Source organism: Lactuca sativa, chromosome 2 (assembly GCF_002870075.4).
Source record: "Lactuca sativa cultivar Salinas chromosome 2, Lsat_Salinas_v11, whole genome shotgun sequence".
Classification (NCBI taxonomy): Eukaryota; Viridiplantae; Streptophyta; class Magnoliopsida; order Asterales; family Asteraceae; genus Lactuca; species Lactuca sativa.
Genome location: NC_056624.2, coordinates 124,619,389 through 124,644,570, shown reverse-complemented (window position 1 = coordinate 124,644,570; position 25,182 = coordinate 124,619,389). Strand labels below are relative to the sequence as shown.

General features: G+C 36.2%; 2 protein-coding genes and 1 pseudogene across 3 annotated transcripts; all 3 read right to left on the bottom strand.

Moving 5' to 3' along the window:
* Positions 1-7,451: 7,451 nt before the first annotated feature.
* On the bottom strand, positions 7,452-8,920 carry LOC122196613 (photosystem II CP47 reaction center protein-like; annotated as a pseudogene).
* Positions 8,921-14,933: 6,013 nt separating this feature from the next.
* LOC111898619 (pescadillo homolog) lies at positions 14,934-19,460 on the bottom strand. The gene is made up of 13 exons (XM_023894518.2): positions 19,284-19,460; positions 19,114-19,199; positions 18,437-18,685; positions 18,226-18,351; positions 18,049-18,133; positions 17,868-17,978; positions 17,675-17,768; positions 17,370-17,596; positions 17,139-17,246; positions 16,945-17,066; positions 15,838-16,057; positions 15,307-15,552; positions 14,934-15,201 (listed from the first exon to the last, which is right to left on the bottom strand). Exons 1-13 carry the CDS (start codon positions 19,305-19,307, stop codon positions 15,112-15,114), a joined length of 1,788 nt encoding a protein of 595 aa, XP_023750286.1. The 5' UTR covers positions 19,308-19,460; the 3' UTR covers positions 14,934-15,111.
* A 3,069-nt stretch (positions 19,461-22,529) lies between these two features.
* On the bottom strand, positions 22,530-24,915 carry LOC111898620 (exonuclease V, chloroplastic). Of its 2 annotated transcripts, XM_042899172.2 has the most exons (7): positions 24,422-24,915; positions 24,073-24,177; positions 23,858-23,979; positions 23,449-23,755; positions 23,021-23,097; positions 22,675-22,909; positions 22,530-22,583 (listed from the first exon to the last, which is right to left on the bottom strand). In XM_042899172.2, the coding sequence occupies exons 1-6, from the start codon at positions 24,800-24,802 to the stop codon at positions 22,681-22,683; spliced, it is 1,221 nt and encodes a 406-aa protein (XP_042755106.1). In that variant the 5' UTR covers positions 24,803-24,915; the 3' UTR covers positions 22,530-22,583; positions 22,675-22,680. The 2 variants fall into 2 exon arrangements, with proteins under 2 accessions (XP_042755106.1, XP_023750287.1); XM_023894519.3 differs by having other exon boundaries at positions 22,530-22,909.
* Positions 24,916-25,182: the final 267 nt, after the last annotated feature.

Sequence of the window (25,182 nt, the reverse complement as noted above, 5' to 3'; positions counted from 1 at the left end):
TCGATGTGCCAGTAAACCACACACGCTCCATCGAACTATGATAAACAATGAATCACCCTTTGCCACCTTTGCTTAGAACCAATTAGTGTGCCGATAAACCACACACGATCCACTAACTTCTTAGCAAGGGTGCAAAGTGTAATTTCATGGGATTGCATGAATTCACTTTTCCTAAAGTAACTAAGATTGGGAATTTAAAAAAAAAAAAAACATGTAGTTACTTTGTATTTCATATTATACTTTTAATGATAAGATGAGGTTGCCCTATCATACCCGTTAGGCTAACGACCCTCCACTGATCAAGCAAGCGGTGGGTGTGAGTGTACACCCATTAAGCTCCATTTTATAGGTCGCAACCTTATACCCACCTTATAGACCGGCTTCGTGAATGAGGCCTACTAACGGTAAGACTAGCATTTTAACTATACATACATACATATATATATATATATATATATATATATATATATATTAGTCTTGTAATATTATATTAGTATAGGGTTGAATTTTAAACTTGTAAAATTCTAGGGTTTGAAATTTAAATTGTCTAAATTAAACTTTTAATCACAAAACATAAATTTCAAAACTTGAGGGCAAGTTTTAAACTTTTCAAAACATAGGGGATCAAATAACAAATAATCTAAATTAACATTTAATCACATAATTATCCATATTTGGTTTATTTAATAATTTCTTGCAAAACAATTTACCAATTTAATCAAAATAATTAATCAATTATCACATAAGGAAATAAATATTTTATTAATTGATAAATATCTTCAATTAGATCAAGAATATACTCATATATATCATAAAATCGGATTTATATTGATCTAATATGATAAAGGCAAGTATCTCAAAGATAAACAGCAAGAAATCCCGATATTTGCTCTTTCTGACGCTTGGACTCGCCGAGTCGAGCCAACTCGTCGAGTCTACTATGGGACTCGCCGAGTCCATCAGACAGAAACATAAAATTCAAATTTAGTAAGCATCAAACAAGTAACCAATGCATCAATTCAATAGAAACCAATCTAGTCTCTGGTACCACTGATGGGTTTTAGCCAAATGAACATTCCTATGTGCACATGCAAACCCTAATGCTTGGATCTAGGTTTCTCTAATTAAACATGCATTGAATCCAATACTTCTAATGACTAATAGAGCATAATAACATATGAAATCAGAATTAGAAGTTTACCTTGAATCACTTGCTTGATCTTCTTGTCCTTGGAGCTTTAGAGTCATAACTGTCACTCCTCTAATGGCTTACGAACACCAACTAGAAAGAGGATGATTTGAGAGAGAGGAGAAGGGATCAAAATCGGTCAGGGTTTCTTTCTAAAGCACAAGTGTCGATTTCCTTAACCCTTGGGGTCTATTTATACTTGTAAGGCTCCTAGGGTTTCACCCTTAAACCCTAATTGGATAACTTAGGCCCTAAGCAATCCAATACCCTAATTGATAAGCCTTTGGATGAATTCTAAGCCTATCCTAAGCCCTAGAAATCGTCCACCTTTATCCATAAGGGATTTATAGCCCAAAGTCCAACTATCATACAATTGACAGTTTATGCCCCTTTATTCAATTAATCTCTTTAAGTCACCAAATTAATTCCTAATTAATTTATGACTTATATTAATCAAATAATATTATTATTATTCCTTATATTATTTTCATAATGTATTAATAAAATTCCTTCTCTCATAATAAATCATTCTGTCAAGTTGCTATGGTGAAGGCAACCCAAAAGGACCATGCACAACCGGGTCAAATACTTGCCTAATATAGTTGCAGCCTTAGACACTATTCCAACAGTAACTTGCCAGAAGAGTAGCAAGACTCAAATTTGAGTAGGGACGGTGCATTATGGAAGAATACGGTCTGAGCTGGGCAGTCGGTCGATAGTAGAGACGTCACCTTTGTGACCCGAGTAGTGCTATCTTCGTTCCTAAGGGATACGTATGAGGTGTTGAGATTTGGGTTTCTGAGTTGGGAGTGAGCCTTGTGGATCGCACTAATGGTGATATTCAATCAAAGTATCTGGCAGTAGGCCTGTCGCAAGGGAATGATATAGCTTGAGCAGGTTGTCAGTGGGGACTGAGATGGTCGAGGACCACGATACACCCTATTGGAGTATAGTAGGGCATGTGTTAGATGTAGCGTTGGAAGATCAAGAGGAGTATATCAGGGTGGTGACTTTTATTGTTTTGAAGGGTATAGGGAGTGGAAATGTGGTTTCTGCTCTTATGATAAGGGACATGTCGGAGCGTTGGGCAAGGAATCGAGGATGAGGAGTATGATGGTCCATTATTTCTAGATTAAGAGTCAGTGTTAATACTGGACAGTTGGGAGGTCCGATGATGGTATAGTGTGAGATCATGAATGACTAGAGACAGTGATGATGGTAAGTTCTAAAGGTTGCATATGAGATTCGGGTATTGTAGTTGTTTGAGCTCTGTCAGGGAGATCATCAAGCGTTGCGTAGCGCCTTGCGAAATTAGGTGTGATGTTATTAGTAGAGACAGTCTATGGGATAGAGTGTTGGTGCACCAGTTGGTGATGGTTCGAACCCTAAGTGGGGGAGGACCGGGTCTTTTGGTTGAGAGGATCAGAGAGTTGTCCAAGAACGGTAAGAGATCTGGATAGAGAGGCATGCAGTGTGGATTTCTGAGACCAGGGTTATTGCTGGTCAGGGAGAGGTGCAAAGTGAGATAGTGCATGTGGTACGTGTTTGAGAAAGGATGAGTGTCTCCACGGCAAGTGGCCGTTGGTCGGAGACCTTGTGATAGTTAGGGATCCTTCAAGGTTAAATGGTGAATTCGAGGTGGTTGGCTTGTGAGGTTAGTTCGGCGGTTGAGAGTTTCTGGTTCAGAGTATGGGCTATTATATACGGTATGAGAAGGAAAGAAGTTGATTAGTCAACCAAATTCAAAGTCATTATGGGTATTCTAGCATGAGTTCTAGGAAATAGAGGAGGAAGTTTCGGATTGTCATCTTCATGTTTTGAGTCGTTGGCAATTTCTCTGTGTTTTAATTCGGAAGATGGAGTATTTCGGGGTATCCGAGTTCAATGTCCTAAATCTCGGATTATTTTGAGTTTTGAGCTTGAGATGCCAAGTGGGGGTATCGAGTGTGTATGGTTTTGGTGGGAGGCCCTTCAGCTAATTGGCATCTAAAGGATTTATTTGAGAATGTGAATTACAGCGAGAAAAAGAGGTTTTGTCTCGACGGTGGTTGTCCGAAGTAGTGTTGCTTAGCCTGGATGGGTGTGCGTGCACCTATCTATGGATGATCCGTAAGGCATGAGTAATGATCGCAGTGTGGCGTTGATCTGAGAGTGAAATTATGAAGTGGTAAGAGTTAGTGGGGTGAGACCGCGAAGAGCTGCATTTTAATGAGTTAGTGATGAGAGAGGGTGTTGTGATGCTACAGGGAGTCGTGGTACTCATTGGTCAGAGAGAGGGTGTTGTGATGCTACAGGGAGTCGTAGTACTCATTGGTCAGAGAGAGGGTGTTATGATGCTATGGGGAGCCGTAGTACTCACTAGTCAGAGAGAGGGTGTTGTGATGCTACGGGGAGCCGTAGTACTCACTAGTCAGAGAGGAGGGTGTCGTGATGCTATGAGGAGCCATAGTACGCACTAGTTAGCAAGAGGTTGTTATGATGAAGCACTCTTGTTTAGAGCATGACGCAGAAAGGATTTAGGCTTGAATAGCCCTAATTCATGAGTTCTTGGGAGTCCGGTGGTCGGACCAGGGGCGAGACTGGGGTCTCCTCAATGATCGGGAATCATTATATTCTGAGTAAAGTTGTGGACATCGCAATTCGTAGAATTCGGTCAAGTAAAGTGCGCATGGGTTGCGAGTCATGGGTCACGATTTGAATGTTCGTTGGGACGAGTGGTCCCAATTTTGTGCCAGACCAGACTCTCGAGTTGAGTTTGATTCTAGTGGTGTATTCAGTAGGTGGAATGAGATGTCGGATTCAGAGATGGATTCCATATTGAGGGTTATTGTTTATCATCTGATGTCTTAAACCTGTGTAGGTCAGTACTCGGGTACGGGAAGTACCGCGGGATGCATGGAACTTTGAGCAGTGAACGACATGGGTCGGGGCTGAGTCGACCTTCAGTGGGAGTATATCATTCGCTTGGGGTAAGGCAAATTTCATGACTTGTGTGTCACTATGGACCGAGGTAGTTATTGTGAAAAGGGAGCCATTGAGACGGTTGAGATAATGCAATGGACCTTGGAGGTTCAACAGATGGGTCGAGTTCAGACCTGGTGCTCAATGTTAAAAAGGGGTATGTGAAATGGAGCTGAGGCTTATGGTTATTTTTGTGTCTAAGGACACTTCTGAGCGAGCACGATTATTCTCTTGTGTCTGAGGGCAGAGTGTTGAGAATTCACTGTTCGGATGGGTTAGTATAGCAGTTCAGTGAATGAACCATGGTGGGATGTGAACCCTTCCGTTCTTTGGGGCGTGATCCAGATTGTTTGGTGCATTGGTATGAGTGATCGATAGCTGATTGTTGAATTTTGTCTTGTGAAGACAGAGGAGCAGTGAGTTATCAGAGTTTGAGGTTAAAGGGGCGACTATCATGGTGATAACATGAGTGGACGGTTTGGTGGCGGGCCAAGCGACTGGAGTTCCCGATTTTGGGAAGGTCAGAAAGGGGGTATCTTAGCGGCAGAGAGTTCGATTTTGGTTATGGATTTGGGAGTTCCTGTTTGGACTCAGGCATCCATGGAAAGATAGTGGTGGGATATGAGGTCCTTTTTATTGGTGCCTCTTGGGTTTGGTTTCAATCTAAGTGTTGATAAGAAGCGATTTTGAGGGCAAAATCTGATTAAGTGGGGGAGAATTGTAACATCCTGATTCGGAGGGTCCATGAATAGGGTTCGTGGGCCACGAGCCGGGCATGAGGAAGTCTCGGGTTGTGGCGAGTTTCTGGAATCGTAAGGCATCTCATCACCTTTCCGTAGGTATGATGATCTTTGAAATCAGAGTTATATCAAAGAAGTTATGGAAGTTTGAGATTTGGCAAGATGTGTCCCTAAAGTGGAGAAGTGTGGCAGCGAAGTACATTGGGCGTACGTATGTGTACGCTTAGCGTACAAATGCGCGTGTTCCTTAACCAAGAGCCACTGAGTACGTTGGACGTACTAGGCACATAAGGAAAACCCTAATATTTTAAGTGACCCTATATAAAGAATGAGATGGCCTCATTCCTGGCCACCTTTCTCAGAGAGCAAACCCTCCAAAACCCTAGTCCTTCATTCTTGGATCTTGTATGTGTATTTAAGAGCTTTTGAGAGTTTTGTGTGCTCTTGAGGAGAAGTGGAAGCCTTGAAGAAGAAGGAGTTGGAGTCCAAGCTTCTAGATCTAAGCATATATGAGATGGGAGCTTCTTTTTGAGGTATAAAGCTTCAAACTTTACCTCTCTTTTGTTTTAAGTATGTTAATGGGGTACTTTAGGGTTTTGTCCCAAAAAGGTGGAGACTTGATGAGATACTGAACTCTAGAGACTAAGACCCTCCCCTTTTGAGCTTATTAGTGGTGTAATGTCATAAAAATGGGATCTTGGGTGTTGGAGCCAAGTTATGCATGAGATAAGAGCTTAATGGGTAAAGAGAATAAGTGTTTTGTGTGCTTGTGACTTCTTCAGCCATGCAAAGGCTTAAAGTTGATAACTTTATGGAGTAGGAGATGTTAGGAAGTCTAGATCCAAGAGATGAGTTAAGGTCTTAACGGATTAAGAACCAAAAATTGATTTAAGCAAAACTGAGAGTACGCCCAGTGTAATCTTAGTAAGCCCTGCGTACTGGGCTGAGGTCCCCGATCAGAATTGTGCATGCTTGAGTATGCTGAGCGTACCAAAGGAGGTACGCCCCGCGTAACCCCTCTATGGGCTTTTGGGATAAATGATGTGTTGGGCCTTAAGTTTTGGGCCTGGGGTTCGGGCTTCACGTAATAGAGCCTTGGATCAGAGAACCATATGTATGTGCTTTGGGCCCATGAGTTGGGCTTGCCTTTTTATTTGGGTTTTGGGCTGTGTGAGGGCCTATTTATTATTGGGCCTTGGTGGGCTCAATGGGTTCAGGGCATTAATGGGCTGGTAGGTGGCCTATCTTTAGACCCAAATAGTGAGAGGTTGGACTTAGCTCCTAATTGAGATAATTGTGAGTTTGGCACAAAGTTGGAGGCCGGTGCGTGGCAGTAATGTTTTTTAGGAGTTGTTCTTCATCCGAGGTGAGTCTTATCACTATACTTTACCTAGAGTGGTAATTAGAGTTATATGACAGAGTATCTTGTATGATGTTTATGTGATTGTGATGCACCGCATTATTCTATGTGATTTATGTTGTGTATGTTCCAGAGTTTACAGAGTTAGAACCGGAAGGTTCACAGAGTTAGGACCAGAGGATCCACAGAGCTAGGACCAGAGGGTCCACAGAGTTATAGCCTCGAGTGGCTAATATGTGTTATATGTGGTATTTTGGGGAACTCACTAAGCTTCGTGCTTACCGTGTTATGTGTTATGTGTTATGTGTTTCAGGTTTTTCTTATTTGGATCGCGGGACGACACCAACTTGATTGTACACACCAGAGAAAGAGTTAAGAGGATCTTGGATTTCCATTTTATTAAACATGGAGCTATGTTTTGTGATTTAAATAAATTATGTTTTGTGAAATATGTACTGATAATTTTAATTTTTTAAAAGAAAAATTGTTTTGAAATTTACGGTGTTACATAATGTCTCATACTCCATCAAGTAGTCCATGCATGCTTTCTAGAGATGTATTATTTCAGATTAATTAAATCAAAAGCCCATCCCCTTGTCTCCTTAACCATCTCCAACTTTAGAGCCACAAAAAGAACGCCAAGTTTGTAACTTTTATAAACTAGTTTTCAAAATATAAATTTTAACCTTTTGGTAAAAGACAAAAAAGTCTTTCTACTCCAAAATGTTATACATAACTTAAAAAATTATATCATATGATATATATTATATTACCTGCTATTGAAAAGTATTATTTTCATGAAATAAATAATTTCCAATTTTTTATAAGAGTTTATAAATATTTATTAAACTCAATTTTTAATAGATAATCAATTGTATTAGTTTGTTGTTAATGTGACCATTTAAAATCATATGTTAATTAACAATATCATTTTAATATGACTCTTGAGCATAGAAGATCTTTCAGTAAGTAACTCTACTAGTACCTTCTTTGCTAGATGGTCAAACGAGGTTAAAGCCAATTTGTTTATGGTGTCGAATTGTTTGTTCTCTGATCTCATAATCTGTTTAATAATGAACATTCAGAATATGTCGACGAGTTTTTTTACCGTGTTTACATACTCCTACGTATATATTTCCCAAACTCCGTAGTTTTCATTGATTTTATTTGCTAGGAGTAGCAAATCATTCAGGTTACGACATCATTTGCACCCACCTCGGTCACTAGGTGCATTCCAACTGGCAGGGCTGCGAACTCTGCCTCGTTGTTTGATCTCTAGAAGTCGAACCTGAGAGTGTAAAGCCCTTCGAAAAGGAACATCGGCTCTAACAATCCCATCTCCGTCTACCAAAACGATCGGAAATGTTTCAAAAAAGGTAGGCATACGACATACAAAAAGTGCACGCCCTTCTTTATCTCTAAAAATAGGATGTCCTAACCATCCAACCACTATTCCATCCCCGTTATCCATTGAGCCCGCCCTGAATAATCCCCCTTTTCCGGATTATTTCCGATGTAATCATAAAAGGCTAATTTTTCAAGAATTTTAGACCAAGCTTCTGATAAACTTTGATTTTTGGCTAACCCAGCACTAACTCTTCTATATATTTCTTTTTGGAAGTACCCTTGATCCCATTGATAATGAGTAGGCCCAAATAATTCGATGCGGGTAGTCGCTAAACCATACCACATAGTTACGGCAACAACAAAAGCTGCAAAAAAGACAGCAACGATACTACTGGAAAGGACAGTTTCAATATTGCCCATATGCAATCCTTTGTATAGACGTTGGGGCTGGCAGACACTAAGATGGAATAGGCCTGCTAATATGCCCAAAGTCCCTGCCGCAATATGATGAGAGGCTATTCCTCCTGGAACAAAAGGATCAAAACCCTCCACACCCCACGATGGATTTACAGCTTGTACTTTTCCTGTTGGTCCATAAGGATCGGACACCCATATGCCAAGACCATACAAACCTGTTACGTGAAATGCACCAAAACCAAAGCAAGCCACACCTGCAAGAAATAAATGTATTCCAAAGATCTTGGGCAAATCCAAAGAAGGTTTTCCTGTACGTTCATCAGAAAATATTTCTAGATCCCAATACACCCAATGCCAGATAGCTGCCAAAAAGCACAACCCAGAAAACACAATATGCGCTCCAGCCACACCTTCATAACTCCAAATACCCGGATTGGTTATAGTCCCCCCCGTGATACTCCAACCACCCCATGAATCGGTTATTCCTAAACGAGTCATGAAGGGTATAACGAACATACCCTGTATCCACATTGGATCAAGAACAGGGTCAGAAGGATCAAAAACTGCTAATTCATACAGGGCCATAGAACCGGCCCAACCAACAACCAAAGCTGTATGCATTATATGAACAGAAAGCAACCGTCCGGGATCATTCAATACAACGGTATGAACACGATACCAAGGCAAACCCATAGAAATACCCCTTTATGAAAGAAAAAAGACACTACGTAACTTTATTGCATTGGAAATATACTATGACTATGTTATGGACCCCCTCTTTAGTGGATTATTTCAACGCAAGGGTTCATATTTGTTCTATTTTGTTGGTAATAATGGAACAATTTTGTTCGTAGGAACAAAGAGAAGCAGATTTATTCTATACTCGATAAGTACCAATACGCAATGGGGAGGTTATTGCCATTTTATATGAGCGAATGTGCCCATACTTGTTCATCATTAAAGGACACTATTCGTAATAATTTTCCCTTATTTTTTCTGACTTTCTTTATAAAATTTTCTAATTTATGAATAAAATATGATAATAAAATATGATTAGGATAAAGTACAATATTATAAAGATAATAAATGGTTTGTTACGTTTCCACATCAAAGTAAAATCTAGTATTGAGTTCTTTTTTCTTTCATTTAACGCCTATTGGTGTTCCAAAAGTACCTTTTCGAAGTCCTGGAGAGGAAGATGATGGGTTTTGGTCATAAGAACATCCTATGTGCTCATACAAACCCTAATGCTTGGATCTAGGTTTCTCTATTATACATGCAAGTTATCCAAGACTATAAACCCTAGATCTAGCATATGATAATCAATATAACATATAAATTAGGGTTTAGATCATACCTTGATTGTTATGTAGTAATAAAAATCTCAAATCTTCCTTGTAATGACATTAGAAAGCTTAGAGTCACAAATGTCACTCCTCTAATGGTTCACAAACACCAAGAGCAAGAGGATGAAGAAGAGAAGAGAAGGAGGCTGCCCAAAACGTGTGGAAACCCTAGAAGGAAGCTTGTCCACGTTTTTGAGGCATAAGGGTTCTTTAAATAGTGAGGCTATTAGGGTTATCTAACAAGGAAACCCTAATTTGGATGCTTAAGCCCTAAGCAACCCATGGGCTCCTTCCTTAAAGGCCTTGGAACGATTTCTAATGGGTTTCCCATAGAATTCGTCCACCCCTTTAATATGGAGTCCATTAGCTCAATATTCAATTATCATACAATTGACAGTTCTAGTCCCTTAGTTTAATTAATGTCTTTTAGTCACAAACTTAATTCTTATTAATTTTTGACTAATATTAATTAAACAATATGATTTCTCCTTTAATATATTATTCTCATAATATATTAATAAATCATATTTAATCCTTTCTCTCCATTATTCATCCTATCAAGTTACTTTGGTGAAGGCAACCCAAAAGGATCATGCACCATCGGGTCAAGTACATACTAAAATAGTTATGGACTTAGACACTAATCCAACAGAAGATGCATCTTGGGCTGACATATAGTATGACTTGTCAGATATATTGGGTCATATGGGATTTCCCTGTTTTCTCCCCAATCGAGATATTCTCTGTTTCGCCCACGAAAGATTAATTGAATCATCAAAAATTTGGAGCGTGAAGTGCAATTAGATCCATTTGGGGGGGGGGGATTCAAATTACTATTATCAATTAGAAGAATTTTTGGTTGGCTTAATTGGACTACTACATTGAAGTATCCAGGCTCCGTTTAAAAAAAACCAAGTGATAATATATCTATTTTATATAATAAAGGATTCCTATTTTTATTTGATTTGAAAGAAATCCTTTTTTGTAAGTAGAAGTTATTTCAAACTCTTATGTTAATCAATCGAGTAATATGCATGAAGCCGTCAACTATTTTACGGCATGCGTGAATTAAAAAAAAGGCATAAGAAAAAGAAGTGGTAATGGGAGCATTTGTACTATATGTGCAAATCAAAATTGGGAGGATCTTTACCCGGAGTAGAGCATAAACCTAAAAAGATTAAAGAGACTCATTTAAGAACAAGAAAATAACATCGTGATTTGGATTGAATCGCGATGAAAGAATCCATCAATGAGAAGTTAATTGGATAAGTTTAATGAATTCTTTTTTGATATTATACGTTAATAAGGAAAGGAAGACAAACTCGTGTTTAGTGAAAAATAAAAGAAAATCCTTTTTTATAAGTGGTTTTGGTTGGACTGCTTTGTACGGAATTCACTGAGATTGACTTTAGATATCGCATTTCCGGTATAGCATTTACTGTTTGAGATTTCCGGTATGTAATTGACTCGTATATAAAGAAAGAAAGTCTTTCAATTCCTAGTTCGATATTCCAGATATTCCATTAGAATGACTGATGTTGGACTAGCTGACTCCCTAAGCTTTTCCGTATTGCATTAGAAAGTGGGGAATTCCATCGTCTTTGGTATGCGAATTTCAAGTTGCTACTACTCTGATAGTTGCTTTAGAGGTTGCTTAGCCGGTATCTGACTGAACTAGCTGGTTTAGATTTCATTAGTTGAAAGTCTCGCACTGTTTACACTATTTCAACAAAGACTGTGTAAAATGGATATGATATAAGGGAAGGATTGACCTGTTGGTTGACTTCTCAATTGAGAAAAGACTGGAATGAAACTGACAATGCTCTCTTCGGTTTTCATCCGGTTGGCAATCCTATCTTCGGTCCTAGCTGAGTTCTGTCTTAGCTTTACGGCAAAGGGATAGGCTTAGCCTATTGAATGGGGAGAGTTAAGTTGCATTCACCATCGAATAACGGGGTAAAAGGCTACTTTCAGATCTCTTTCCCTGTATTTTCTGAGGGTTTGAACTCTAGTCGTACTATTCGATATCATCTAGCAAAGAAGTCAGCTATGGGCAAGACTTGGGGCGGGCCACCAAAGCGGGTTTAGCCGGTTAGAGCTCAAGAGATTTTCCTTTAGGGATTTTTAATACAATGTTTAATCATGACCCTTCCTTATTTGATGCACCTTCGGTGTGTAAGGTCCAAATGTCTTGTATTTCTTTGTTGTGTGGCACTTTATTGGCTTCCATTGTTGGTACAATGGTGCTTGTTTTTACTCGAGTATTTCAGTCGAAAAGTCGATCAATACTTGTCCGTGATCGTTATTCAATATCGTGTTCTCCTAGTTCATTTTCCAACTTGGCTAATCATCCCTACTTTTATGGTTTTAGGAGGATCTGACAGATTGGATGGCTAGGTAGTACCTCAATGTAGTGCACTTAGAAGCAACTTCGGAGTCATCTGGTAGCATAGATCAATGCGAGCACCAATTTTTCTACGACATGGTAATTTAATCCATGACCTTGTATGGCCCTGCTAGTGAAGTATATGGGTGATTGCTTTTTATCCCTTTTTAATGTAAGTACGAAACTGATTATGGAGATGTTGCCAGATAGAAGGACAATGTATCCCCAAGAATAGGGATAACTAGTGTAGGATGCTTCCAAAATGGCATCCTTTAGTTGGTTTAGTGATTTTTCTGCTTCTGATGTCCATTTGAAATTGCTTTTGTCATCTCATCCTTTTAGGGTTTAGAATAGTGGCATGGCATTTTCTTTTTTTGAACCGGCAAATACAAATATTATAATTTACTCCTAAACTAACACCTAATTCCACCTATGTCCACCACGAGACTTGAACCCTCAACCTCAAGAAGGGAGGGCACCACCTGATACCGCTGGGCTAGAAGCCCTTTGGTGGCATGACATTTTCAACTGATTTTTTATGAACCTTCATAGGGCGGTGAGTTTCCTGTTAAGGCCTTTCATATATTCCAAGCCATGGGGGGGTCTTTGTTTCTAAAAGGTCTCTAATTTTGCTTAGATTTGGTTCCAAGATCTAACCCTCTTCTACCGTGAAAATGCATTTCATGGGGTTGAGTTTCATCGTAGTCTTTTAAGGTTTCTTTAATGTCTCTCAGCAAAGACGTGTCATCAATACTTTTGATGACCATGTCGTTGGCATAGAATTTTATATCTTGGCATATTTGATATTTGAAGATCTTATCAACTAAGCGTTAATAGGTTGCATCATCATTTTTTAGTCTAAACGGCATTTTCTAGTAGCAAAACATGTCCTGGTCTACGTAAAATGGTGTTTTCTCTTCGTCTTTTTGTTTCATCAAGATTTGGTGGTACCCCTTATAGGCGTCTAGGAAACATTTCCATTTGAACCCTTCCATCGATTTAACTTTCTGATCGAATTTTGGAAGGGGTAGTAATCCTTCGTACAAGCTTTGTTCATGTCTGTATAAACAATGCACATACTTCAACTTTCGTCATGTTTCTTGACCATGGTTGGATCGATTATCTAGGTTGGGAAGATGGCTTCCCTCATAATGCCTACCGAGAAGAGTTTGGTGATGTCCAATTTGATTGCTTTATTCCTATCTTCAACATGCCTCTTCGTTTTTGTTTAACTATGTTACTTCTAGGTTGCATGTTGAGTTTGTGTTCGGTAATATCGGAACATAGTTTCACCATATAAGTTTGTTCCTAGATGATGATGTGGTTGTATTTCTTGAGTAAGGAAAGAAATTTTTATATCATGGAGGTTGGTAGGGTTGAGCCGATGCAAACTTGTTGGTCTGGTATGTATATTGAACAACTTCTTCTTTTTTTAGGTTATGCTTCCCTTGTCCGCTTGCATCCTTTGGTTATTTCTTCACGTGTCATGATTTGGTTGTACTTGGTTATTCTGGGTGGAGTGGCTATGATTGTTGCCACTCCATCATTGGTGGTAAACTTTAGCAGATTGTGTATGGTGGATATTACTATGCCGATTTGCAGATGCGTAGCATGTCCTATAATGATGTTGTGTTCTGAGGGTGCTAAAATGACCATGAATTCTAGAGTAACTATCTTTCTTCTTAACCCCTTTATGGTCTTCCAACGTGAATGGTAGGTAGATGGCTTCGACTGTTCACTGCTGCATCATTGTGTCCAGCGAAACATAGTAGCCAACCTGTTGAAGTTCGTACGTAGTTCTTTCTTCCACTCGCACGACAAGTGTATGAAACGGTACCCAAACATGATTTTGGTTGTGATACTGTTGTCAACGTATACTCTTTGTGGTATTTGCAAGAATTATTTCCTGCTTTGAGCTATTGTGTGGTTTTAGGCCGACATTGGGATATGATTCCCAAAAAATATGACCATTTTCTTTGGTTCGGTTGTCATCCCTCTTGGTTCTAGGTTGTAGTTCTTTTGTGTCATTCTAAGTTCTTAGGCTTCCGGCAATTTCAGTTAGGTTGTCGTGTTGAATTTGTTCTTCTAACTCTTTTTTTAGGATGGTGCATTTTGTTGTGTCATGCCCATGGTTCTTGTGGATCGGAATTCATAATATTATGTTTTGTCGTAGGGCGTCTACATACTTTCTCAGGTTGCGAGGTTTGTCGGTTATGGCGAACATGTCGAATCTATGGTGACACCTTTCGTCTCGTAGGCTGGGGTGGAATGATCTTTGGTGTCGTCCTGCTTCTTCATGAGTGTTTGCGCTCTCTGTTTGGTAATTGTTATGGGCTTCCTTGTGTTTTGATGTTTGGAAGGCAGCGACTTTCAGATATGTTTCTTTTGCAGTTGTTCCTTCCTCCTAGCACAGATAGTATTACGCCTTTTCTTTAAGCTCTTGTCGCATGGTTGGGACTCTTCCCAATAACTTCCAGGACAACGACCTTGGAAGTAGACCATGGGTGAGTGCTTCTGTGACCATGTGATCATTTTCCCCCGGTACGTCTAGCTTTGCTTCGTTGAAGCATTTAAAATAATCTTTGACGGACTCTCCTTCGATCTACTTACATTCTATAATTTCTCGAATTCTTCCCGATATTTCCCCAACTAGGTGAAGTTCGTTAGGAAGAGTTCTTTGAGCTTTGTGAAGTTTCAAATACTATTTGCTGCTAGACTTTTGAACAATACCCTCGCATTGCGATCTAGAATGGTTGGGACATGTGTGTACCAGAACCTCTTGTCAAGTTTTAGCAACTGCATGTCCGACTCATACACATCAATATGGCTTTCCTCCTAGGTTGTGTCATCATAGACTTGAGATGTGGCAGTTTCATTGTGTTAGGGATATCATAATCGTGTAATTATTTGAAGACCGGGGAGGTTTGGGTTTCTGGTATAAATGTCGGTGTGTTTGTCTAGAAGAAAGGGAAATAAGGTTTGTTGTGGGAACAGTGTTCCGAAGGGATAAGTATTTATTAATATTTGACATCTTACAACACTCCCATTGAAAATGCTATTTGAAAAACATAATCATGACATGCTATCCATCATTATCATGGATTCAGTTTCTTTTAAAATTTTAAGCTCTTCAAACCTCTAAAAGAGGTAAAACATAAACACAAATTAACAATACTCACAAAGAACAAATTCAAAGTCTTGCCATATGTGATTTAGTAAGAATATCATCAGATACTGAAACAAACCAAAACCAAATTTTGAGAAAAATCCACAGTTATAAAACTCAAACATAAATAAATACCTACAAAATTTAATTCCCTGCTTTTAAAAAAGCACAGACCTCGAATCTCTAAATGGAACTTGAATCAGTCAGATGTTGTTTTCTTGGATTTTTGAATATTTTTCTTCCTTGTCTTGAGAGTGTCCACACTTGCCTTTTTCCTTTCTTGCGAAATCTGAACACAAATAAACACAAATTAAATAAACAAAACATATTATGGATTATGTGCTTCTTCTTAATATAAATATAATAATAATAAATAAATGAAAAGTAAAGTAACCTTCATGGCTTCATAAAGTCTCCTCTTTTTACGTGACATGGCAACCTTTGACATGTTGTCATTATCATCAGCAAACTGTTTCAGATTTCCATCGTCTTCTATTTCTTCTTCTTCTTCATCATCAACATTCTTCTCCTTCTTCTTCTTCTTCTTGCTCTCTTTAGGTGTAGTGGGTGTGTTTGTGTCTGTCTTCCCTTCCAGTTCTGCTTTTAGCTCCTCATGATACTGCGCTTGAAAAACCTCCATCTGCAATCCCAAAAGGGCAAAATCGTCATTTTACACATGTTCGTCACTCATACACCAACAATCTGTTTCTTTTTTTTCACTTAATGAGCTTATATTGGTTTAGCCACACTAAAACAAGTTTTTGGAATGCAAGGGTATAATGGTCATTTGTCAATCAAGAAAAAAAATACAATTTTTTAATCATTATCCATTCAGTCATTGGCATAATGAAACAGGGACAAAGAAGGAAGAAAGAAAGATTGTTTTAATGACCAAAGTACAAGGACCAAAAATGTAAATTTAAACCTTTCGTTTTCTTTCAGCAGCTTCTTTGGCTTTAGCGCGATCAATGATGCCTTCAGCAAGGAGATTTTGGGCATTATCAAAATCATCTTGTTCGCCACCTGGCATTGGGAGGATCTCTTTTCTAGCAGCAGCTTGAAGCCTTTTAATGGTCTCTGCATACTCAGGTACATACCCTTCTGCTTCATTGTCCACAAATGGAGACAAATGTGGTGGAAGAACCCTGAATTATACAAAATGTTCAGAATACATAATTCAAATGAGTAAATTTTACATTTTTGGTCCCTGGGTATTTTGACTTATGTCAATTTTGGTCCCAAAAAAGTTTTCTATTAACATTCTTGGTCTTTGTTCTTGTTCCAAGTAAAATCACTATACTTTTAGGATCAAAATTGCAGAAATCAGGGACCAAAATAGTCATTTTACTTGGAACAAGGACCAAAAATGTTACAAGATCCTGAAGTAAGGACCAAAACTGAAAAGAGAATTTTTTGGGACGAAATTGCAAAAATCAACTATACTCAAGGACCAAGAATGTCTGATTTACTTTGAACAAGGAACAAAAACGTTTCAAGAACCTCAAATAGGGACTAAATTTGTAAAAGAACACTTTTTGGGACCAAATTCGCAAAAATCAGCCATACTCTAGGACCAAAGATGGTCATTTTTGTGAAAAGGGACCACAAATGTTTAGAAGAACCTCAAATAAGGACCAAAATTGTAATAGAAAACATTTTCGGACCTTATTTGCAAAAAATCAGATATACTCTACAACCAAAAATAGTCATTTTACTTTGAACAAGGAACAAAAACATTACAAGAACCTCAAACAAGGACTAGAATTGTTAAATAAACGCTTCTTGGGACCAAAAATGTAAAAGAACACTTTTTGAGGAACAAAAATGCAAAAATCAGCCATACTCTTGGACCAAAGATGGTCATATTTGTGAAAAGGGACCAAAAATGTTACAAGAACCTCAAACAAGATCTAAAATTATGTGATAGAAAACTTTTTAGGACCAAAATTGCAAAAATCAGCCTTACTTTGGGACCAAAAATGTAATTTACTTTATTAAGAATGTTAAAAAGTGGGTGTTTGCTGAAACTTACTTCCCAACCATATACTCTTCAGTTGGTAGTATAACACGTGCATTTATGCAATCAAAGACCCATTGTGGCTGGATATAATCTCTTGAAATAAACCTGTGACTCTGAGTTGGCCTATCAACAATCTACAAAAAATAATAACAATTAATAAGAAACATAAAAAAGAATTTCTTATACTATAATAACAAATAAAATACCTGATAATTAATGCTCTGGTTAGATTCCTCAAATGGAGCTCCATCTCCCTCCCATGACACCACCCCACCAAATGCAGTAATCACAAAAAGCAATGATTCTCTTGGAACCTGTAAAAAAAATAAACAAAGACACTCACTTTAACAAGATGAAAGAATTAATAAATTACAAATATATATATATATATATATATATATATATATATATATATATATATATTCGACTTTATTTACCTCACGACTCAAGAAGAATGTTATGTCTTTGAAAAGGGTTTTACATGCAGTTGTTTCTTCATCATCTTCATTTTCATCAGCAGTGTTTTCAACAAGATGCATTAATGCACCAGGTTCATTAGCAGGAAGTTGGTCTTGAAGTTGAGCTAATCTAAGTTCAGATTCTTCATGATTTCCTCCATCTTTTTTGTCTTTAGCATCAACATACCTTGTCAAAGCATATAAATCTGCAAAAAGTATCAAGATTTATGGAATTTAATACACCATGTTCATTGATATTTTATCATATGGTAGAAAAATCATACCTGCAGCTAAAGCTTTCAATCGGGGATCAAGAATAGGTGGATATTTCAAATTAATCGAATTGTAAAGTCTGAGATTAACAAATCCAAGAAGAGTCTGCATATTTAATCATGTTATATGTAAGTAAAGAGTTGAAACAAAAGATAAACAAATGGAAAATATTCATAAGGTAGAAGCTTGATGATTATCATAAACCTCATAGAATTCCAAGAATGTAAGCATGATCTTGTAATCAACATCTTGAGGCATTACTTGTTGTAGTGCATGAGGAGTCAACCATGTGATTTTCTGCCCTTCAACCTCAGCCTGAAAAGGGCAGAATGGTAAATTTACATTCTACATAACATCAAATTTATATATGTGATGATTTATGTACCTGGTAATATATGCCTTTCACAGATATGAAAGCCTTTCGCAATTTATGTGTGCGAGAGACATATGCTTGCCATTCAAGACTCAACCTAAAGAAACATATAAAACATTAAGATATAAAATCGGATAAAAACAAAGGTCAACTTCAGATTTCAAAATATGGGAAGACAATCACACATACCCTCTACAGTTATGGATTCTTTCTGCTTGGATATTTTCCCTTTCTATAGCAGGTAATGCAGCAAAAAGATGCACCATGGTGAGGCCATCATCTAAATCTCTTAATGCATCAATGAACTTTGGATACCTGAAGTCAAATTTGTAAAAAGTAAGGACATAATAAGGAAACGCAACAAAAAATGGTATATAAGTTTGGATATAGTCATGCTAACCTCTCTCTGATAAGCATATCAAGTGTGTAAGAAGGTTTGCGTGTCAAGAGGCGTTCAGCAAGATCTTTGTTCTTCTTAGACATTGCTTTCTTTACCTTTTTCTCATATGCTCTCATCTCACGAAACTTGTCAAGAAGTGGCTCATGTTTAAGAAACAAAATATCTTTCATGTGATAATAGGTATGGTGGTTTCCCTTCACCTTCTTCTTCGGGTCCCGAGGAAACACACCTTTGAAGATACATAATCTCCTATTGAATCAAAAACAACCAAAACATTTAGATTATTAGTATACATAATTGAAAATACATAGCATGTTATGGCTGAATACTCAAACATATAGATATCAAATACAACAGAAAAGAGTAACTATTCAAATCCACTCTATTAGATGTTTTGCTTTTTATGTCAATAAGACCCTTCATGGTACTAAATGACATCAAATTAGGGTTCTGGACTTCTTATCTCAAATTCTCCCCTTTAATGCTCATTGAAGATAAATCAATACGTTTCACAACGAAAACTTCTTTCAAATTCTTCGTTTTACACCCTCATTCAAAACACTCGATATGAATATACATTTAACTACGCGAATATCGATTGTAAATTCAATCATTGAGCTTTTGTGCTTCTTATCTCAGCTCATAAACATACGCCAAGCTTCAAAGCAAATTAATACCTGAACACGGAAAGACTGACTTGCAGGTACTTAACGGCCTGAGACCTGGTGATGTATCTGGCGGCGTTCCCTTCCTTCTTCTTCCCCTGCAGAAGACAAGTAAAAACGCAACATAAAAAACAGTATTCTTCCGTTTAAGGAATTACTTGTATGTTTCGTTTGAAACTTACTGGAGGCCTGTAATGTTTCGGCATGGCTGCTAGCAGTCACGAATCTGCTTCTAGGAAAGACGGTGAGGTGCTCCGGTGAACGGTGCCTTTCTCTGAAGAGGGAAAGGGAGGCTGTGGGTGGCCGAAGTTCGGCGAGGAAGAAAGGGAGGCCGTATGTTCTTCGGTCAGTGAAACTATATATCTTAGGGTTTTCATTTTTTAAAATAATATTATATTATATATTGGTAAAGTCGGTAGGGTGGAATGGATCGATATTTACCTCCTTTAACTTTCAGAAGTCATATTTTCTACCCTTGTCTTTTTATAACTTTCAGAAATAACATTTTTAATTTTTTTACTTTGTAAAATATCATTTTTATTTCTTAACTTTAAATTTTTTAAAATGTCAATTACACCTTCATTATTTAACCCTAGTATATGAACCCCTCCATTTTTTTTAAATCCGGTGTTTAACCCAAAAAAAACTATTTGCTTTTCTAATACATATGTCAGTATAAATTCGATTTTATTTATGTTTCGATATCATTTTTTTTAATGTTTTTGTGCTTATTTTTAGAGTAATTATAGGTTCGGTTCCGTCGTTTGGTTAGATTCGCACTTTCAATCCAACCTTTGAAATTTTGACAAGATGCATCCCTATGGTTTAAAGAAATTTCACTGCACATCCTTAGTCCATTTTAAAAAGACCATTTTGCCCTTACTTTTATATATTTTGTTTTTTCTTTTATATATATACACACACAAACACACACACACACACACACACATATATATATATATATATATATATATAGTTTTTTATTTTTTTTATATTTTTCCACTTACATTTTATTTTATTTATTTATATTTTTTGTGACTTATATTTTTTTGAAATTTTATTTGAATATATTTTTTTGATGTTTTTTTGAAAAAAAAAATCTTGGTTTATTTTTTTTGATGTTTTGTTCGAATATATTTTTATATGTTTTTTTGATCTTTTGTTTTTTTATATTTTTAAAGCATTTTATAAATATTTTTTGTATAAAAAATATAAAATGTTTTATGTATAACACATATTAGGTGTAAAATTATTTATTTTTATAGTATTATTGTATAGGCTAATCGGAATTCGTAACGAGAGTCAATGGCTTCGAGTTCAATTTTTTGGTTTTAGAAATATTTAACATTTTGTTCCGAATGGCAAATGCTAATCAGAATTCCTATAACTCAAACACATGTATCAATGTTTTCGAGTTTATTTTAGAAATTTTGTTCGTTTTCGAGTTATATGGTTCCAATTAACCATTATATAAGTTGAAATTCGTTTTCGAAGTTCGGTTAACTTATCTATTAATTGTATTAAAAAATAATTTTATACCTAATCTATGTTAATAATATTCACATTTAATGAACTTTTTTACATTTTTTACAAAAATTATTTTAAAAAATATAAACAAACAAAACGTCAAAGCATAAAATGCATTCAAACAACACGTCAAAAAACTAGAAATGATTATTCAAAAAAATATAAGCAAACTAAATGTAAAAACATTAAAAAAAATATATTCAAAAAACGTCAAATAAAATCTAAATAATAAATATAAGTAAATAAAATAAAATGTAAGCGAAAAAATATAAAATAAATAAATAAGCAATAATATATATATATATAAAAGAAAAACAAAAATATAAAACTAAGGGTAAAATGTTATTTTTAAATGGACTAAGGATGTGCCCTGCAATTTTTTTTAAACCATAGGGATGCATCTTATCAAATTTTTAAAGACTGGACTAAAAATAAGAATCTGTCCAAACCATAGGGACCAAAACTATAATTTACTTTTACTTTTATGTGCATTTGCCAAGCACATATAATATTTTTTGATTATTTGAATTTTCATTTGTTAATTTAAACAAATCTTACTTGCTTATTTTTATGTACGTATCGGTATTAATTATAGTTATTTTACGTTTTCGTGATTATTTTTATGTACATTTTCTACGTATGAATTTAGTCACAATAATACGTTTTAATTTGACCGTATATATTGGAGTTAGTCAGTGATGCCGACCTTGTATATTAATCTACCAAAAAATATAACAATAACTAACTTTTATTGATATAATCATCAAAATTCAACTTAGAAAACGGATTCAACAACAAAGCACGGCTGGAAATATTCTAGTGTGTAATTATTATTTAATTTAGACTAAATTATAGAACTCATTCATATGGTTTGGTCAAATTTGAAGTTTTAGTTCTATTTTCCATAAAGCATTATTGTGATTTTCAAACCTTATAGTTTTGGTTTTTGATCCGTATAAAATGATTGTATTACCTTTATATAATTAAATTTGGCTTTTTTATTATATAATAAATTGTGTATATAGGAATTAAATTTGGTTTTTGATCCAAAGACACCAAGTATATACGCTTTTATGTTTTTTTTTCTCTCACAAGGGTTTCCACCAAATCATTTATTTGGTTGCTTTTTATTTTCACCTGCTTCAGCCCTAGCCATTTTATTATTACAACAAATGTTTAGCAAGGTATTTGATAAAACCTATTTTTGTTCCTTATGTAAAACCGACCTCTTTTACATGTGTTTGATTCAAAATTGTAATTTTGTCATATAAATTTGATCTTATTTTGTTTCAACATGATACAACAAGATTCTAAATGGCATGAGACGTGGCGTTGTAGCAAGACCAAGCTTCAAGCTTAACAAGCCATGATGTTTTTCAAGATATGATGTAAGACGATGATTTTGTATTAATTTATAATTATATTACCACATAAATATAAATTTATATAAAATATAACTACTTTTTAAAAGTGTTATATCAATAAGTGATAACAAAAAGTTAACAAAAAACTTAATACTTATATCCTCAATTAGAAAAGACATAACAAACAGCAAAAAGAATGTGTCTCAAACGAAAAAACACGCGTCATATCATGCATTGTCATGCGTCACGCCTAACAGCAACGTTATGAGGCTTCGTAACAGCAAAGGCACACCTCAAGCCTTGACACACCTTTTAGAACACTATGATACGGTGATATTCTTTTACTACTTTATTGTTGATGTTTCTTTTTTCATGTAGAATGTTTTCTTATATTTTTTCTAAATTTCACATTACAAACTTTCTAAGGCTACATTTAACAAGACAAAAGACAACAAGTTTTATCTCATTAACATTATTTACAAACTATACAAGTGTTATTATGTACAACAAATAAGACTAAGTGAACCCATAACAAAATGGTGAAGACAGTTCAATCAGGTGCATTCACATATATGGATGTTTTACATGATCCTAATACAACAAATCATATAAATGAAAAGATTAAACCTACAAACACAAAAAATAAAATAAAAATGAAAGACATATTCAAATATGCACATACCCACGTCTATTCTTTAGTGGTGTGTGCTGTATGTTCTTCAGACTTAGCATTTACTGGACACATAGATGCATATTTACAGAGGCAGCATTTCCATCTTTCATCCTCAAGAACATAATTAGCTTCTCTTTCACCTTTCCAAAATTCAATACTTGACTTAATTTGACCCGTGACCCAATCAGAATCATATAAATATTGGTTTTCGCCTATCAAAGATTGATCTTTTTGGTACTCGTATCTATCCCCATTGATTAAAAAAAACAATTTTATCAATATAACTCGGAAGAATATGCGAATTAGATCTTTAAAATTTAATTTTTATAAAAAAAAAAAAATACTACCAACTTACCTTAACAAAAGCTCATTGTGAGCTTTGGGCAGCTTGGAACATATATATTGGTATTGTGTTAGTACATCATGAAGTGTCTGCAACCACATCAAAGTTAATAAAACGACCGATCGAAGCACGTTTAATCATAAAGAGAAAAAGACGAAAGTGCCCCTAGGGTTTGAGTCTGAGCAGCTAACCCTAAACCCTGATAGCTGACAACTAACCCTAAACCCTATGTTTTGACTGGATTTCAAGGTGACTTTTAAGACTTCTCTGTTTAGGGTTTAGGGTTTATGTCGGTCACCTCAAGGGTTGTAGTGCATATGATTTACTTCTCACATGATGCAGCTGGTCATGACATGACAGTGTGGGGCAGCTTAGGGGTTGCTAAAAGATAACTTTTTTTTTTTTTATAAAAAAAAAGAAGAGAAAAAGGACAAAATTACCTGAGCCTCGACACCTGCTTGAATAGCACTTTCTTGGATTTCTTTGGATAAAACGTAATTGGGATTTAAGGAAAATAATTTTAAAAATTGTGAAGTAGGAAAAGGATTAGCAACTAGATGATCCCAAAGGTACTTATAGCACATTAATTGAAGCCTTCCGTTTCTTTGTTGGGGTTCAGATGGAAGATTGTTTTGTGAACGCGTTTTTGTTTCCACCAATGTTGGAACATGTCTATTTTCCATTAGTGTTGTCTCACGAATTTCGTCAATAACTCCAACCACACATACACCTTCCACAAACCCTAATCTGTTTGAAGCAAACATAATGCGATAAATTAAGTGCCAAATGTTTGTCTAGAATAGAAGTAAAAAAAACAAATATAAAGATTAAAGAGTTAATCAAGCTTACATTGGCAACTCGCGTGTTAATCCTTCAAGAAATAATTGATTAGTACCATGTATGAAATTTATGAATTTCAAAGCCCATCGTTCTTCAGATGATCTTATAAGCACTTCTACTGTTGTTATAACCTGTTAACATATCACTCAAAATGATATAATGAAGAAAAAAAAAATAATAACAAATGCAAATGGAAATTAATCATTTTTGAATGCTTAAGGTACCTCTGCTTCAAGTACTGCATGACGAGCACTTCCTGCTTTCATGGCTTTACTAGCTTTCGGCTTTCCACGAAGAAGAAAGAACTCCTGCTGTTTTTCACACCATTCCTAAAGCAAAAAAATTAACAGAAATTTGTTGGATTCATGACAAAAATCACTGTAATTGATAAAAAAAGACACTAAAGACGGTGAAATTCACATAAAATCTACAAATACATCCAAATACCCATCAACAAGCAACTTCATCAACCAGTTTTGAATAACTAATTTGCTAGAAAGCAGGGAACTTGACATAAGAGGAAGAGAAAGTAAAAACCTAATTGAGAGAAAGATTAATGAAAGAACCAATTACCGTAGACGTGATATCAGTAACGAACAGTCCTGTTTTCCTTCTGAAACGATACAACAACGATTCAGTGAACTTTTTCTTCTTTTGGGTTCTCCCGATTCCAATTCCATCTTCGATATCGCCCACGCAGTTGCGTTTCGAAAGCAGGGTAATTGACGTAACAGACGGAGGATTACGGTGGACGTGGAGGGAAGTGGGAGAGGAGCGGGATGCGAAAGCGAAAGAGAAAGCGGCTTCGATTAGTGACATTTCTTCGTCGCTGACGATCTCTGTCGGGATCTGAGGCGGTGGGGATGATGAGATTTGGGGGGTTTCGATGGGAATGGGGGGAGTCGGCGGACCGATGACTTCGGGAGCAGATTCAAATCCTACTTCGGTGGCCATTCTCGGAAAATGATCGTTAGAACTGGCGACCCGCGCGACAGTAAAAAGAAGCAAGAAACATGTTTTTCTTGCGACTTCCTGTGGAAGCTTTGAGCCTTTGGCTTTGAGTTCTAGTTTGGGGAAATTCTTTTTTAGACTTTGTTATTTTTTTTAATGTATTATTAGCCCTTAATTAACTTATTGTTTTTGTTTAACACACATAATTATTAGTTATTACCGCATAAAATCGGTTATTTTTTTTTTAATGTATTACTAGTGTAGGTGGTCATGTTTTGCATGGGTTGGATGTTGATTACAAGGTAAAAGCATACAAAGGATGATTAAATAACAAAAGTAACCTACTTTGATTTCATCATATTATAACTCTATAAAAAGAAAAT